The 18,571-nt window shown below is 42.1% G+C and overlaps 1 protein-coding gene across 6 annotated transcripts in view; it reads right to left on the bottom strand.

Moving 5' to 3' along the window:
* The window catches only part of LOC101169212 (endophilin-B2), a 30,977-nt gene that overhangs the window by 9,957 nt on the left and 2,449 nt on the right, over window positions 1-18,571 (bottom strand). The window contains exons 3-10 of one of the 6 annotated variants that reach the window (XM_011479643.3): window positions 17,771-17,782; window positions 14,159-14,287; window positions 13,166-13,299; window positions 12,322-12,414; window positions 12,217-12,228; window positions 4,523-4,585; window positions 2,067-2,090; window positions 1,889-1,978 (exon numbers count right to left, since the gene is read on the bottom strand). In XM_011479643.3, the coding sequence (XP_011477945.1) occupies window positions 1,889-1,978; window positions 2,067-2,090; window positions 4,523-4,585; window positions 12,217-12,228; window positions 12,322-12,414; window positions 13,166-13,299; window positions 14,159-14,287; window positions 17,771-17,782 (557 nt within the window). The remainder of the gene's footprint in view (window positions 1-1,888; window positions 1,979-2,066; window positions 2,091-4,522; window positions 4,586-12,216; window positions 12,229-12,321; window positions 12,415-13,165; window positions 13,300-14,158; window positions 14,288-17,770; window positions 17,783-18,571) is intronic. The other 5 variants (XM_011479644.3, XM_011479645.3, XM_011479647.3 and 2 more) reach the window with 5 other exon arrangements.

Raw genomic sequence — 18,571 nt, 5'->3', positions numbered from 1 at the left:
TCTCTATGTCAAATACTGAAAACTAAACCACAGAAAAGACACGTAATAAAAATATCTACAATATTTGGTAAATAATGACATTATTAACATGAACTGCTGAGTGATCCAACAGCACGCGATGATCCAGGTGTTGCATAATGCAGGCTGCGCTCCTCTGTCTGCTCCCACCACCCCTCTTCCCTCCTTCTGACATACGCGGCTCCGTCTCTATGATGGGAGCGCGCAGCTGCGGCTTAGAGATGATTGTTAGAGTGAAAAAGACTCCCAATTACCTGTTAGTGTGATTCACCCAGCCACCGGTGAGTGTGCCCCCCCTCTCGAATTTTTTGACTTGGTATGTTCCAAAGACTACCGCAAAGAGGTGTGGGCGCAAGTGTCTTGCAGCAGAGGCCGTGCAAGTCAGGTCTGCTGTGTCGAAGCGGGGAATTGTGGGAAATAATCCCCATTGCCTGCTCTGGTCGAAATTGGGTTGAGCACAAGTTTTTCTTCTACCTAAAGGCCTGTTCACACCGGGACGAATTTTGCGTGCGATATTCCCCTGATGTTTAAGGCCTCGTGACTAAATAAAGGGCACCAATGTGAGTGTGCACACCGACGCCAAAAACGCCACGCGTAAAAGCGTCACTTTTTTAAAAACGCCTTTCGTTTTTTTTTGGTTTGACGCACCTATATGACCAATGAGAATGGCACTTTTGCACACGTGTCTGGAGCTTCTGAAGTTACGGTAAAACACAACTTGGGGCACTTAAAAACAAAACTGTCTTGCTGAGCACACATACATAACGGCGAAGAAGATATACGCCAAGTAGCGTCTACACTGCCGCGACATTTTAAATATCCCCGAAAACGCTAATGATACATTTTCAGCTCTTGTACCAGTCGATAAAACTCCCCATGTTCTCCTCTTCTCATAACTATGGGATGTACCCAAAATCTGCGTCTTTTCTGCCATCTTTCATCATTCAACAGAACAATAATTTCTTCATCGCTGGAATTGGAGCTACTGGTGCTTGAAATATTCATGTTTTCTTTGTATGATTCTGACAAGCGCGTAAATACTTGCTCTCTTCTTCTGAGTGAAAAGCGAGTTTAAGAAGTGTAAAGTTGCGCAGCGCCATCTTGTGTACAGGGGGTATTTCTGTTTTACATTGAGCGCCATCTAATGTCAGGGAACGAATTTGCGTGTTCACTCGGCTCATCCTCAGCGAAAATCGCTTGGGTGTGAACACAAAAAATGTGTTGAAAAACGCTGCCGAATTACGTGCGCCAATATTCGTCCCAGTGTGTACGCCCCTTAATTCCTTTTCATGTGGCTGTTTGATGTTGTTTCACTCTGAGTTATTTCATCCTTATTTTATTTTTTGCACCATAAGTGTGGAGGGGGGAGAGGATGAAGACATTGGTGGGATGTTCAGTGTGAAATACGCCAACATAAAAGTGCGACGTGCAGGTTGTTGCAGGCTTGTCAAAATATGAGCTGATTGATTAAGCTTTTCCTAGCGTGTAACACTGCGGGCATGGAAAATGCCGCTCCCTACAGGGCGCCACTACTGGAAATATGCCAAAATAAAAGTGCGACGTGCTGGTTGCTGCAGGCATGTCAAAATAAAAGCTGGAGCCCTTTTCCTAACGTGTAACGCTGCGGGCACGGAAAATGCCGTCCCCTACAGGGCTGCACCCTGGGCCACCGCCCACTTTGTCCAAATCAAAAACCGCCATCTCTGGGCTTCAGCTGCTAAGCTTGTAGTGGTGTGTGTGTGGAAACAGCTGCTGACACTTGAACCGCTCAATAAACACATTCATGAGGGTATATAAAAACCCCAGAGGCGTACTGAGCAAAATACAACTCCAGGGCTGCTGCAGCTGTGCAGTGTGCTCAGGGACATACGTGAGTACAGCTGATGCCCTCCAGCAGCAAACGTGTGACTTCAGCTTGCCGATCAAACTCTTTCTGGGCCGTCTTCAGCCCCTGCTCAGCCTAAAACAGCAAAAACAACAAAATAAAAAAAACAAGTGTAAGTCTTCACACAACAGAGGGAACGGGTTTCTAATATCAGAACACTTACTTTTTCCACTTCTTCAGTCCACAGCTGATGGCCAAAAACCGAAAAGGAGAAAAATGAGTCTCTCATTCAGCAGAAACACATAATTAAAACCAGCTGTGAGCGGATGAAAGTAATAGTAGTTGTGGACAGGACTGTTGATGCAGTGTAAACATTCCCCCATTTCCCATAATCCTTTTGTCTACACTCTGCAGCTTGCAGCCCCTAACAACTCCAACCTAACAAGGCCAGTGCAAAAAAAAGGTGAAAAGTATTGGAACTATCTAGCCGTACAGTTTTGAACCAGATTTCAGGTCAGATGAGGAAAACAAAGACATTTATGGATCCATTTGTCTGCAAGTTCGTGGATCAGAATGGAGCAGAGCAGGAAGTTTGTGGCCTGTCAAACTGGAACTACTGCTGCTGCATTTTTGACTTTTTATTTTATTTCTTTATTTAGTTATGTCTATTTATTCATACAGCTACCTTATATCTACCTTCTTTTTACTATTTATCCTTTTTTTGTCTTACCCCTCACACCTTCTATACCTTGCCAGTTTGCACGAGAGCACAAGTTACTGAAGTCAAATTCCCTGTACATGCGCTGTACTTGGCAAATAAAGTTATTCTGATTCTGTCGATTGTAGGTTGTACGTAACAACAACAAACTTTTCAAACTGCATTTTTTTTCATCTGCTAGTGATTCATGATGATTTGAATAAAACCTCAGAAAAGCTGTTTAAATCTTATTTTTCTTGCTACAAGACCATGTTAAACACACAATTTCAATGCGAGTGGCTCTCAAACCAAAAATGAGTTCCACATTCGGTTTTGCCCTCTTGTGTTTGGATCAGAATAAAACGACACAAACGCTGCCTATGATCAACACACAGAGACCCTTTTATGCAATCCTTGTTCCATTACGAAGCAGCAGAGGTCAATATTTGCCCTCTTTCCAGTAACCCACATGGCCTCCCCAGGCGAAGGCATTGGCTTTGTTAATTCATTCCACATGAAGTCAGTCCCAAATTCTGCAAGTTGTTCTGCTTAAAAATCAAACAAAGGTCTAATATTCATCACACAGACACTTAATCTGTGAGGGTCATTCAATTCAGAAATTTCCTGAATAAATAACAAAGGAGGCTTTGGTGGTCAGTAGATTAACAGATTAAACTGGTGAACTTCTAAAAATACCCATGATATCATGACTGAGGGATTGTGATGGGCAAGCTGGTGGGCAGAGTGGGGGATGCCTGTTTATGCGGACATGGATGACCGTGAAAGTTCTTATGATGAAAGAGTCTGGGCGATCCCCACAGTCATCATCTCTGACCGCTGAGGTAAACAGGCCCATCGCAGAGGGCCTATTTGGAGAGGAGGCGGCGGTTACGCAAGAGGAGATGCAGCAGACTTTGATCCAGATGCCCCAGCTGAAACCGCAAATGGAAGACCCATGTTGTCCATTCCCAGAGAGAGACAAACTACGTCCGGATGGCAGCGAGCGTCGGGACACCTACTGCCTGCGTCTCTAAAAAGCTGCCGGTGTTCGGTGGAAGATGAACCTTAAGGTGTGGGTCGGCCTCCTCACCTGGTGTGAGAAGCTGCAACAAAATGACTTTCACAGCTGAGTGGAGCAGCTGTCAGATGCTGGAACCAACAGAACATCAAAGCGGTTGGAGAGGACGCGGCTTTGTCACAGACAAGGCTTCCTTCCTGCGGCAGACCACTTCCGACCAAAGGGGCTCGGGTGTGGAGCTGGAGGAAGGCTGTGGCGAGGTGTCGGGTACCAGTGAACCGTGTCTCACACAGTGGCTTTCAGTGAGGAAATGTGCATTGACTGTCAATGGGCTAAGTCCAGCAGAGAATTCCACAAATCATACTTCAACCTCAGCACATCAGAGAGTTTCTGGATGTCCTTTTTTAGCTAAATGATCTGCTTGTTAACGTTTGTTTCATCTTGGTCATATGCTGCCAGACCACCAGAGTAGGAGAAAGCTGAGATCAAAGACCAATCTCCTCCTTTTTAGTGGAACAACCCACAGAATCTGCGACGGACAAATACTTTTGTTTATGCTCCATGGTCATTTCAGAGACCACAAGAATGTTTCAACGTTTAGAAGCATTTCAAGAACCACAACGAGGTTTCACCAAGAATTAAAATTAAGCGGCTGCCTTAAGGTGGTAGGAGGATCTTTCCTGTAATTTAGCAGCATAAATCAAATCATGAAGTGTCTTCAATCTGACAGAGAGGAGGGCTGTTAATGACAACACGGTGTAATGAGTAACATTCAGTTGGATAGCTCTTATCGGTGTTCCTGCAGGCTGTCATGCACGAGTTGACACACAGATGAAGTATGCAGGTCAACTCTCCCTTCCCAGCTCTGACCGCTTCTACGGCTTCAATCCCGTCTTCCGATGGCTCGCAGCACGCAGCCCACCTGACATGCAAGCTCACTGATTCAGGACCGTAGTCTCCTTACCGCAGAGGCGCTTGCAGAGAGCACGTAGTTCCGAGGTCTGGTCTCCTGAAAATCTGGAACCACCTACAGAAATAAAACAGTTAGCCTCTAATAGTAAAAAAGAAAAACAGTAAACTTAACACAGTGCACTGATGCAGGTGCACAGAATTGTGTCTCATCTGCACACTTTTATGCTTCATCTTCTTAATTTACAGACTATGGTGCCATAATACAAATATTAAAAGAGATCAATAACTCCAGATTATTCTCTGACCTTTACCATAAGACTAAAGGAGTGCTCCACATCAACCTCAAAGGAGGGTGTAAGGGCAGGGATGCCCAGTTTAGTTTAGTCTGTTTAGAATTTTCCTATTACGGTAAATTCCATGTATTCATGATCCTTGGATTTTATGTGTATCTTACAATTACCGCTACGAAGCCCATAGAGACGGCTGTTGTTGTGATTTGGCGCCATCTAAATACATAAATCAAATGAATTAAGTTAACCCCGAGTGAGCTGCATGAGGCGTGTGTGCAAGGAGAGGAGAAGACTGCCAACAATCTGTAAAATAACTGGAACCAGTGAGTCACACCTTTACTCTCCAGACTGCCTTCCTGAGAACAGGATAGTGCAGACGACGTGGCCGAGATTCAGCGCTGGGAAAAAATGGTTTCTTGGTGCAGGAATGCCTCTGCCATGTTTCACTATCACAGCCAAATTCAAAGCCCTCGGGAGGCATTGCTGCTCCACATTGTCATGAAGCGAAACACAGCCAGGGCGCTCTGCCATGTTTTGCTGCCTCCAGCCAGCAGATCTGGCAGTACGGATATTATTTTTTCCCCACTATAAAAATATTTATATGACTCTATATGAAAAACTGCTACCTGCTGCTTTTGACGATTTAAAAACAAAGTCTTAAAAGTCAATATGGTATCAAACCTTTTTACACCCAATTTTACATAATCTTTTGGAAAAAAGATAAGAGTAAATATTTTGAAAATTACAGCAGTAGTCCAACTTACTGACCCTCCAACAGTTTAGGTGAAACAAAAGAATGTTTTTTTAATAAAAGACTAATTTGCTGTAGTATTCTGTGGCAAAAAAAAAAAACAATATATACTGTATTTATCATTTGTATTGTGTTGATGCACACGTCTGGAAGAAACCTTGAAATCCGAAAGCAGATAATTACGTCGTTATGTCTTGCTGCTGCTGCTTTGCTGCATCCCCTTTCATTCTGCTCACCTGGCAGGTGAAGCCAATGATCTTGATCAGCACCTGCCAGGTATTTAAGTCTTAAGGCCTGTTCACACTGGGACGAATATTCGCCAGGCGTTATTCGCCAGCGTTTTTCGCCACGTCTTTTGTGTTCACACCCAGGCGATTTTCGCTGACGATGAGTGGAGTGAACATGCAATTTCATTCCCTGACATTAGATGGCGCTTAATGTAAAACAGAAATACTCCTGTACACAAGGTGGCGCTGCGCAACTTTACGCTTCTTAAAGTCGCTTTTCACTCAGAAGAAGAGAGTAAGTATTTACGCGCTTGTCAGAATCAAACAAAGAAAACATGAATATTTCAAGCACCAGTAGCTCCAACTGGTGCTTGGTTCGGGGATATTTTAGAATGTCCGTCATTATTGCTTCGCGGCAGTGTAGACGCTACTTGGCGTCTATCTTCTTCGCTGGTATGTGTGCTCAGCAAGGCAGTTTTGTGTTTGAGCGCCCCCAAGTTGTGTTTTACTGTAACTTCAGAAGCTCCAGACACGTGAGCAAAAGCGCCATTCTCATTGGTCGAAAAAAAAAAACGAACCCGAGGTGTTTTTTTTTTTTTTGACGCTTTAACGCGTGGCGTTTTTTCGCGTCGGTGTGCACACTCTCGTTGGTGCCCTTTGTTTAGTCACGAGGCGTTAAACGTCGGCGAAAATCGCCTGCGAAATTCGTCTTAAAGGCCTTAAAGGCCTGTTCACACCGTGTGACTCACTGCTTGAAATATTCATGTTTTCTTTGTTTGATTCTGACAAGCGGGTAAATACTTGCTCTCTTCTTCTGAGTGAAAAGCGACTTTAAGAAGCGTAAAGTTGCGCAGCGCCACCTTGTGTACAGGAGTATTTCTGTTTTACATTAAGCGCCATCTAATGTCAGGGAATGAAATTGCATGTTCACTCCACTCATCGTCAGCGAAAATCGCCTGGGTGTGAACACAAAAAACGTGGCGAAAAACGCTGGCGAATAACGCCTGGCGAATATTCGTCCCGGTGTGTACGGGCCTTTAGGAGGCCACAACCAAGAGAGGCATGCAGAGCAGAGCAGAGCAGGAGGCTGAGGAGCAGTTGTTTTGAGAGCCCTTATTTGGGGGCTCTTTCTAAAAGCTTTATCCTGCTTGACCAGTGGCAGTTTTTGTTTTGGCAATACTTATTTGGAGGTCTGTCTTTATACAGCCTGTATTGTCTTTGTCATCTGCCCAGGGTTTTGGCGCTGGAATGCGCATTTGTGACTCGTGTTAGCACTTAATTTTGGGGTGCTTTTTTTGTGCCTCATGCTGACACTTTGTTTGAGCCATTTTTGCTCGTTTGTGTGAATTTGTTATTTGCACATCTTTAGACACCAGTTTGTTGTTTTTGTGTAATCTTCTGCTTCAGTTTTTTTCCCTCTCTCTCTTGCTTCTTTGTTAGGCCCCTGCCTGTCAGTTGACTCAGGGTCAGCTGTTTTGATCTGAGTGAAATTTTGTTACTTGGAGGTGTTTGGTTTGGGAGGATGAGTTAGCCGGACAGCAAATCTTCTACGTCTCTCTGTCTTAAGGAGCTTGAGGTTGAACTGCTCCGTTTGAGAATCAAAAAGAAGGAAGTTTGTTATGAGTTTGAGACCTCACAGTTGCCTCTAAAAAGAACAAAATTTTGTCTGACTGTATTGCTTGTGAACATGCCTTTTCATTTTCTACTTGCAGGAAATTGGCCCCCATGTTCACAAGTTTATGGGTGGAGGTGTTATGTCTTGCTGCTGCTGCTTTGCTGCATCCCCTTACATTCTGCTCACCTGCCAGGTATTTAAGTCTTAGGAGGCCACAACCAAAGGGAGAGGCATGCAGAGAGAGCAGAGCAGGAGGCTGAGGAGCAGTTGTTTTTGTGTTGGAGCTGTGCTGGTTTGTTTGGTTCCCTTTTGATTCCTTCTTGGTCCTCAGCAGAATTATACTGCTGGGTTTTGTTATGTTAGTTTGGGGTTGGACCTTGGTAGTCCTTATTTGCGGGTTTTGTTTATTTACTTTCAATAGTTAGATTTTGTTAGGCAGCCTTAGCAGGGAGCTGCTGACTCAGACGGTCAGCGTGGCTGGGTCAGTTGTCTCCCTGAATTATTTTGTTTGGCCAAGGCTCCAATCACTTTGTTTTGTCTTTTGTTGGGACCAGCACAGTAAATCTTTCTTGTTGTTTTACAGGACACAGATTATTTCTACCACCTAATAAACTGTGTTCCTAAACTTTGGTGTCCATATGTTTTGGCCCCCTTTTGATTTCCCCTAGACTGGGACAGGTTTGCCTGTCGGGGGGCCGTAACATACATGGACTAAATAAAAACACAAAAATCATAAACAGTAGACATGAAAATTAATATAATATAAAAAGGATGCATGTGTTTTTGTGTCTGATGATAGAAATCCTTCTGTACAGCATTCACTTTATCCCTTGTGCTATCCTAGGCACTTTAACATTGGGAGTTGGGTCATCTAGACCCATTAGACAGTGCGCTTAACCTTTTTTCTTCAATGATTTGTGATCTTCACTGGTGTCCATGGATTACATGAAATCTTTCCACCTTTATCCACCTTTTTAATGGTAGGGAGAAAACATTAATGTAAGGGTGGGGTCATCTGGACCCCATAGGATAGCACAAGGGTTAAGGGGAAAATTTATGACTCATGTGATGCATTTACTCAACGGGGCAAAGAGGGGGGCTGCTTTTAAAGCAGACACTGAAATTCTTTTTATTTTTTTTATTTTCTAACCCTTCTTTCATACAACATTAATTTTTTTACACTCTTCCCACCACCCGTAAGATAAGGCCATGCTTATCCTAGTAACAGAAACAATAGGCACATCCACCCTGGGAACCCGCTGAATCCCTGTCAGGATCAAAGGGCAGCGTTCACTGTGGGAGGAAGCCAGAGTTCCCACACATCCACAAGGAGTCAAACCAGGGCCTTTCTGTGAGGCGGAACCACTAACCTTTGCACCACTATGCAGCTTTAAAGGTCACACGTAATGATAAATAATATAAATAAATATATATTTTTTAATAGTAAATGTGTTTTTTTCCCCCATTCGTTCTCCTCTTCAATGTGATGATTTTAGTATCTGGTAGTGTTTTTTATAAAATTGGTATTTCAAGCATTTTTTTCCCTCATTTTTGAAATAGACAATGTGTTGCGTATTCTCCCTGTGCATGCGTGGGTTCTCTCCGGGGTCTCCGGCTTTCTCCCACCGTCCAAAAACATGCTTCATAGCTCAATTGGCAACTCTACATTGTCCATAGGTGTGAATGTGCATGGGTGTGTGATTGTGGCCCTGCGACAGACTGGCAAACTGTCCAGGATGTCCCCTGCCTTCGCCCACAAGTGGCCGGGATAGGCTCCAGCAGCCCCGTGACCCCAAAAGGGATAAAACGCCAGAAGATAAATGAATAAATGACTTTGTGTTGTAGAGATGAGACATGGGGATGGTGGAGTGGGCCTCTTCCACAGTAGCCATCTCTGTCGTTGTGCTAAGGGTGAGGTGACTGAAATTATATATCTCAGTTTCATGAAGCCATGCAACTCAGAATTTAAGGTTTTATTCTCGCAGCTTTTATGAAAGTTAGTAAGAGAGCTTCAGTCCTCCAGTTTTCAAGGAAACGCTGCTGAATTGCGACATCTAGTGGTCAGTAACATCAACCGCACATAATTGTTTATTTGTCTAGATTTAACCAAATATTATTTGATAACTGTCTGAATTATTTTTGTTTCTCCACTTGACTCAGCTGTGTGCAGGACTGGCATGCAAAAAACAAGCATTAAAATACAACCGCATAAAATACAGAGTTGTAAGGGCATCCGGCAAAATAAAATCTCTGCCAAACCACCTGTGCAAATCGGTGGGAGCTGATTCGCTGTGACGACCCCTGGAAGGATGTTCCGAATATGGAGTCTTATACTGTTCATAATTAAATAAATATTTAATTCAATAAATAAATGTGACCTCATGCAAATACACAATCAACCAATAAATCTCTCATAAATATATGAAAAGATCATGAAATTGTGAAAAACCTGCACACAGATTTTAAATTGGCCATTATATTATTCAATATATTTCATTTTGCTTTAAAAACCTGTTCATTATTTTAAAACAGCATTTTAAAATATTCATTTTAATCATGTTGAATATTATTATAATTCTACGTCTTTTTTCAGAAGCTTGGATTTCAAAATCAATATTTTCCAAAGTAGCTTTGTTTTTATTTCATGTTGCTGTTTTTCACAATGGCTTATTTATTTCATGAAGAGCTATCATAAGGTTCAGGAGGCCCGAGCAGGCTTGTTCGGCTTTCCCCAGCGGGTCTGGCCACCAGCTCGCCTCCCGTGAGCCGACACAGTGTGAGGCACGATGTGACGTCAGACTGGATCTGTGAGCACAGACAGCCGAGCTGTTAGCTGCAGAGCAGAGACGAGCTCTGAGAGAATGGCGTGAGAACGAGGAGTGTTTCAACCAGGGGGCTTTGAGACGTGGACGACCGGAGCTCCTCTGTGGTTTGGTCCACACAAACCCTCAAACTACAAAAACAGAGTCGTCCATGTTTGCATCTTCTGCAGCAGACAGATAGTTTCTTTCTATTTGATCTTCAAATGTCAGCAAAGCCGTGCAGAAATCGCTGAAATGTGTCATCTCTCTGACTGGCACACCGCTGAGCGGGTATCCAGGAATATGAGTCGATTTCCATAGATGAGCCAATGAGCGTTTAGATCCCGCCCACTTTCACTGATTGACAGATAGACTCAGTGTCCTGAAAAAGCTCTTCATGAAATAAATACGCCATTGTGAAAAACAGCAACATGAAATAAAAACAAAGCTACTTCGGAAATTATTGATTTTGAAATCCGAGGTTCTGAACAAAGACGTAGAATTATAATAATATTCAACATGATTAAAAATGAATATTTTAAAATGCTGTTAAAATAATGAACAGGTTTTTAAAGCAAAATGAAATATATAGAATAATATAATGGCTAATTTAAAATCTATGTGCAGGTTTTTCAAAATTTCATGATCTTTTCATATATTTATGAGAGATTTATTGGTTGATTGTGTATTTGCATGAGGTCATATTTATTTATTTATTTAAATATTTATTTACAGGTATTTAATTATGAACAGTATAGGACTCCATAGCTGAAAGCTGAACAACACCTTTCTCAAAAAAGGCAAAGTGACTTTTCTGCAAAGTCATTTTACAGCCTTTTTAACCCCTTCATGCCACAGGTAGCCTATTTGCAACACATCATAAAATCCAGTATTTCACTTGGCCATAACTGTATGAAAGCAGTTTTTTTCACAACCAAATTAATTTGGTTTTTGATTTAAATGAAAAAAAGAGAAAAATTTAAATGAAAAACCTTTTGGCAGAGATGCATGGAAAACATCACTGCTAAAGGACTGATCTCTGTTTCTTATGTACTAATCTTCTTAACTTGTGTTATCTTTAACATTTGACACTTTTATTCTACATCTGCTTTCATTTGCCCTGTATTTTCTGATTACTTTTGTTATTTAATGAATTGGAAAGCACGTCCCTTCAGCTTTGGCTGTTGTAAAGTATTATCAATAAAGTTTGATTGAATGATTAATCTTCAGAGTTGTACATCTCACATGCACGCCACTATTCCAATCCCATCCCGAACATTTGGATGAAACGCTGTCACATAAACGCTCATTCCTCCATCCTATTGGCTCATATTCTGGATAAGATGTGTGGAATAATCCGAATATTCCTGCATGTAAACACAACAACCACCAGACGAGAAAGGAGTGTTTCCTGAGTAAAATGTTCTGTTTTTGAACTCTAAACCTTTGCCTTACTCTCCCATGAACTAAAAGAAAAAACTTTATAGTTCCACTTAAAGAATTACTACAACATATTTGCTAGTTTTCATTTTTTTTTAAAAGGTAGCATATTGTAGAAAAAATCTATAAAATAACTTTGACAGTTGTCATCTTAGAAAGTTGTTGCCAAAAATTCAACATGTTGACGTCTTCAATATCCGTTTTATTCTGAATATTCTCAGAAATATGCAAACAAAAGTATTTCTGCTTCTGCAACACATGTAAACACGTTTATAGCGATTGGATTGATCTTTTCCAGAATAAGCCTTTTGTTCAAATCATGGCTGATGAACAGAACGACAGCTCTGGACAGTGATGGAGCTGATGGCCTGTTGGCCAAGTCGTCTCCTAACCTGCTTTACCTTCGACTTAGATGCAGTCAGTCTGGATGAATGAGCGTCTACAGACGTGTCTGAACTGATTACTGAGACCAACAGCCATGAAAAGGATAAAAATCTCTCAGCATCCCAGTTCTAAGCTATCGGCTGTTCGTCTTGGTCTCAGAAGCAGCAGAGCTTGGATCAGCCTCAGCAAAGCAGGAAAACAGTCCAGGCATGCATCACTGCAGCTCATTCATACTCACTTCTGCCTCGCTCTGAAAGGCGGCGGAAACACAGAGGAGGTCAGAGGCAGCGATGCGTTAGTACGTCTATTAGTGAGTGCGGGCCACGTGCACGCAGTGACTCACCGCTACCTTCGCCTCGGCCGCCTTCGCCTTCTTCACTCGGGTTTTACAGGCATCCAGGTCCAGGCGCAGGTTCTCCAGCAGGCGGCGCTCTTTCTGCACAGAGAGGCTGAGTCAGCAAATGCAGAAACCAGAGCAGCTTCCTCTTTAGCTTTTAGACAATTGTCCCAGTCACTGCCAGTTAAATGGAGAGGTTTCCTGTTCTTAGTGACTCTGCTTCATGGTGTCATACGTGTCAACACTTTGTCTTAAAGAGCTATTCCAGTTATCTTTTGATCTATTCCCAGTGTTCTTTAAATTATAATTATGCCGTTTTTAACCAAAATCAAAAAACCTGTATCGTTTTCTAGGACATAGTTTCTGCAGAACGACAGTACTTCATTAGAAATTCACCTCTGAGATGTTGGCGAAACTGTGGGTGCTGAGTAATCCCGCACCCCCTTCCTGTCACCCATAACTAAGAGCTCTCTGTTTACAGTCCCTCTTGCTAGCTTACAGCACCTCACACCCCTAACCTAACATTAGCAGTGTAACAAAAATGGCGAGCAATATTGGCGTTTCCAGCCGTATAGTTCTGATCCAGATTCCAGCTCCAATGAGGAAAACAAAGAAGTTCATGGATCAATTTGTCTGCAGGTGGATGCATCAGAATGGAGCGGAGCAGGGAGCTTGTGGCCCGCCCAGCATATTTTCTACGTCACAAATGCAACCTTTTTCCAACTGCATGTTTTGTTCTGCTCCTGATTCACAAAGATTTGAATAAAGAAATTCTCAGAAATACATTCTTTTAGCTTAATTTTGTTTGTATAGCAGCAGTGGCTGAAAGAAGGACAGGTAACAGACTCACAGAAATGATGCGACAGTCTCCTTCCAGGAAGTTCCTCAGGGGGCTCAGAAAACTGATGTCTGCTGTCTGGATGAAGTCCTTCTCCACTGCTCCCAACCTCCTCTCACATTCACCCACCTTAACCAAAGTGCTGCCTGGAAACACAAATCAAGTCATTTCCAAAAAAAAATTCTCATGATATTTCTAATGATTTGGTGACTGTTAAAAATCATCAAATCATCAAAAAGCTGATTCAGCATGATATAGGCCTTTTAGAATTTAATGGAACCAGCCATATTAAAATTAACAGGAAAAGCCCTTCTACTGCCCCTAGTGGAATGATGATGGAACACAGACGCTGTGAAACTCAGCAGAACTCAGTTTTTGTCTCGTTAATAATTCGGACTCTTTCGTTGGCTCCTGAGAGCGCTTACATCTTTACGGCCTCGTGATGCTGCAGCGGATGCAGAGCAGATGACCTGGTTAGAAGCCATATTGATCTTTCAGATGGAAATGGATCCTAACAAATACCTCTGCTTCCCTGCAGTGTAATGATTACAGAGAGGATGGAAGAGCAGTGCTTTCCTTTTCCTTGATCCTGTCCTTGTTGTAACAGAACAGACCGAGCTTAGCTTAGTTAGTGTTTGTTTACTGTAGTCTGGTGAAACGGTAATGTTAACCTAAATATATCATAAGTTGGAGAACCTATTTGGTACATTTCAGAGTTTTCGCAGTACCAAGGCTGTAGTAGGTGGAGGAGGAAGGAAAAAAGTCCATGAAGGCCACACCAAGAAGAACCTGTATCTGTTCTTCACTAGGAGCCGCCAATCAAGCAAAAAAATTGCAAGACAAAGTTTTTCCAGCAGGTTAGGGGCTGGTGACAGAGAATGTGCCACTTGACCCGTGTACACTTAAGGTCAACTGTTGATGCAAAACCTCATGCAAATAAGTGATTTAACTGCACAACAAACGGAGCATGTGACACCCTGAAGGTCATGTTCCTGGGTGACTCACCGTAAGGACTTTCAAGTCCAAGCTCCTTTGCCGCGTCCTCCATGTGCTGGCCCAGTAGCTCCGAATTGGTGACCCTGGAGGGGGCCTTCATGTCCAGCTTCTCGTAGAGAAACTCCTCGATTCTGGCGCCTGCAGAAAGACTCCAGTCAGGACTACGTTACAGCAGCGCCTTGTTTTCTCTGAACAAAGACGATGTGATGGCAACATACAGAACAAACCTGAAGATCACCAAACAACTGGCTGTCATAACAACCAGCAGCAACTTCAGAATACAATAAGAAAACCAAATAACAGTTATTCTGTTATTAAACCCACATTGACACATTTTTTAAAGAAGAGAGGAATACGTTTTAAAATTTGCATTTGCTATAGTAAATACTACTACCAAGGAAAGCTTCTTATAGCTTAATGTGAGACCCCCACATAGTATACCTAAGTTAGAAGATCCCTAATTTTTAAGATATTTCGCAACTATGTCTAACAATCCAACCCAAACTGTTTAGAAGCAAGTTTTGTTTGATGGTCTTATTTTCTAAATACCGTAGTCATAAAACCGCTTTTAAAACGGGTAAACATAACAAACAAAAAAAGTATTTAAATCAGCCAATGAAATCAGGCTTCTGAATTTTTTTTAACAAAACTATTGAGCTCTGGACAAAAATGATGGCACGCCTGCAAAAGCCATTTAATCCTTTGATCACAGGCATGAAGGCATGTCCTTAAACTACAGCTGTTTTCAAACCTGTAATAAGTCAGTTTGCTTGCCTGAGCTGTTCACAGACATACAGTGTCCCACATCGCACATGGACCATAGAAGGAAACCAGAAAGACCATCACCAACCAGAATCCATCCACCTTCAGAACCTGTTGAAACCCTGTCAGGGTCATGGGGCTCAACCCAGCTACTGTTGGGTGAAGGTGGGGTACATCCTGAACAGATCGCCAGTCTGTTGCAGGGCCACACAATCACACACACGTGTACACCTAGGGGCAATTCAGAGACACCAATTACCCTTAGAAGCGTGTCTTTGAACTGTGGAAGGAAACCGAAGTGCTTGCAGAAAATCCACACAATCTCGAGGAGAACATGCACACAGAAAGAACCCAGCTGGGGCCTAACCACTGTGTCACCATCCAGCCTCCAACCAACATGATGAAGATAAAAAAAAAAAAAAAGACAATTTTCAAGAAGCTTGATGTTCCTGTGACTACAGAAGCACAAGTTATTCTGCAGTATAAGATCCAGGACTGCAGACAAGCCCCATGTTTATTTACAAAACACCATCTAACTCGAAACCTACAACAACGCTCTCGCACCCTACCTTCAAGGTCTTTAACTGATCCGCTCTTCCCTAAAAGCTGTACCACCCTCAGATAAACTTCATCCGAGTTTTCTGCTTCAAGTTACTGGAATCTCTTACAAAATTAAGACTCAAACTGAGCTGATTTTTGATCATCGCATATGCCCTAAAATCTTTGTTTTAATACTTTTATGGACTATATGTAGTTCTAAAATGTAAATCTATGGTTGTTTTTGTGTTGCCTTTGACCCAGGTCAAAGCTACATTACTGTAAATTATAAGTGGTTCTTAATAGCCTTTCTGGTTCCAATATACATTTATAAAAAGAGAACTTACAACAAAACTAAATAGACAAAAAATATGTAGGTTCTCCTCAGAAACCAGAACAACATAAAGAGATATTAAAGGTGAACTCCAAGGTCAAAGTGCATCAGGATCAGATAACAGCATCCAGAAGCCACTAAGCTTCTTTGGGAATTTTATTTGAACAGATGAAATCTTTGGGCAAAACACTTTTTGTTCACAGATGCAGAAAAATAAAACATACCAAGAAGACTGTTTCTGCTGTAAAAACACAGAGGAGGCACCGCCATGGTATGGGGCTGCTTTGCTGCCTCTGCCACATGCTGTCTGAATTTGTGCAACGAAACCTCAAGACAATCAAGAAACTCCGAAGTAAAAAGTGTGACCTAGTGTCAGAAAGATGGTCTCAATTAGAGGTAATGGGTCTTCAAACAGAATCTTGACTTAGAACAAAAAAATGAATCCTACTGAAAGGAATGAAACGTGCTGTTTGCAGAAGCTCCAGGAATGCACAAACATACCTGTTGACAGGTGCCACAAATCAAAAGAAGATATGACTGGATTGCGCGATAGACTGCAAATGCTGTACAACGCAATATTAAGTTAAGGGAACAATCATTTTGTCCAGGCCTGTTTCAAGCCTTTAACAAAGACATCTGATTTTCATTGGTGGATTTTTGGTAAACCCGTATTAGTCATCTTCGTCAGTTTAAATAATTTCAACAACCATTCTTAGTTTAGTCTTTTTTAATAGAGGGCAAAAACAAATATGTCTGGGACTTCAGTTTAAAACCCAAATCCAGAAAAACACGAATCTTCTGCTCCCCATTCATTTAATACAAACCAAATGACTGAATTGATGTGAATGAAGCAGGACAGCTGCACTGAGCTCTGTGGAGTCAGCACGCTTCCAATAGAAAAACCTTTATTTACCTTCATCAGAAATGAAGACATGCTAGCTGGATTTGAGGCATCAGAATGGGTTTGCTGAATGAGAAAAGCTGAAGAAATGTCACTTGAAAAGGCAGAGAAATCCCTGCCTGGCCAAGAAGGAGTTTTGTTGGACGCTCCAAACCATAAGACAGAGTGAAGCTTGGACGAAGGAGTCTGGTTACCTGGAGCAGGTTCTGATCACCATGATGGTGAAGGGACGCGATCAGAGTTCTTTCCCTTCAGTCCATCAACTGATTAAAGACTGAGATGAGTTCACCACAGCAGCACCAAAAATACCCAAACAGCTGCACTGAAGCATCTGATCAGATTAAAAGCAGGCCATGCTGAGCGGTTCTTACAAAGGTTTGAGCGAGAGAAATGACCTGGAAGTTCATTAGACCAACTGGGACGAGAACTGGAATGCAGCTTTTTGTTATCTCTTCCTTCTGTGCCGGAAAAACCAGAACTTCTACTCAAGAAGGAGTATTAACTGGGATGTCTGCACAAACGAACATTTCCACATACTGAAGCCGGTGACAGAAGCCTGTTTCAGGTTTTTCTTCACTTCTCTAGACTGTGATTCACACACTTTGATTTTCATCTTTGTTCTGTGACACAGAGAGCTTTTAGCTGTGTCAACCTTTTTTCGTTTCATCTTCAGCTTCAATGTCTGGACCCTCTTGTCCTTCTTTGTGACACAAGCAGAGGCAGGTCTCGTTTCCTCTTCTGTACACAACCTGTTTCAGCACCTGAACATAGGTTTGGCGCCTTAACTCAACGGCAGCAGTTTGGGTGGCATGTCCAGAATCCTGCATGACCCAGACACAAATAGACTAGATCCCTGAGCCGCAGGAGACAGAGCTCCTCAAACCGAGGCTACAAATAAAAACACTGCTTTGCTTCTGTGGCATCAGCATTCAATTACCAAGTCAGTGATGCTCTAATGGGATTTTTAGAATCAAAGATCAGATCGGATTCAGCTCTTCTTCATCAGATGCTTCCCTCTCCCAGTGACTCAGAGGCATTTCAGTTTGCACATCAGAATAAAACAGAAGGCAAGAGGCAGGACACTCACCTGTGTGATCGACTGTAGCATGCAGAGTCAGAGAAAACAATCACATTAGACCCCCCCCATCCTGCAAATTTTATCTATAACACAAAAACCTGTAACATGAAAAAAGATCATTGTCAGAGTTTAGATCAAGCTAGACTTGACAACTGAGGGTGGTTTCAAGACAAAGTGGATGGTATGAAGATGTGAAAACATCTATTTCCCATTCTGTCCTTTCCTGCATTCACACTGATCCTGTGATGCAGTTCTGTTCTCTTGCTGATATCTAAAGGCTGTGTCACACAGCCACTACGTTTTACGTAACATTTTGCACACAGTGCACTGATGAAAATTCATCATACGTGATTATTAGTGGAAAAAGTGAGAAATGTTGTGTTCTGTATGTGAAATTTTCCCAGATGTATCACGAATGAACCGCGTTAAAACTACGGAAATTTCGTAAAGAATAAACCACGCAAAGAACACGTAAATCAACGTAGAACATGAACCGTGCCTGATTATTGCACTGTTTATATGCAATTCATTAGAGATTTGTGCATCAATTACACAATATGAACATGATGTGTGCGCCGTCTACACGATATAAAGGTTATATATCGGTGGTACATGCATGAAAAGTCCATTTGTCATACGTGGAACGATCCTGGAAAGCCAGAAATACGCGTATGCAAAAGTAATGCACAATTACGTAAGATTTATGTAATAAGTGCGTATAAGCTACATAAAATATGCGTAAACTGCGTAATTTTCAACCAACCAAAATTTTTGAACAGCTCAAATCTGAATTCACAGAAAAATCCATCG

The sequence above is a fragment of the Oryzias latipes genome, chromosome 9 (genome assembly GCF_002234675.1).
Source record: "Oryzias latipes chromosome 9, ASM223467v1".
In the NCBI taxonomy this organism is placed as follows: domain Eukaryota; kingdom Metazoa; phylum Chordata; class Actinopteri; order Beloniformes; family Adrianichthyidae; genus Oryzias; species Oryzias latipes.
This window is presented reverse-complemented; position numbering and strand designations above follow the sequence as displayed.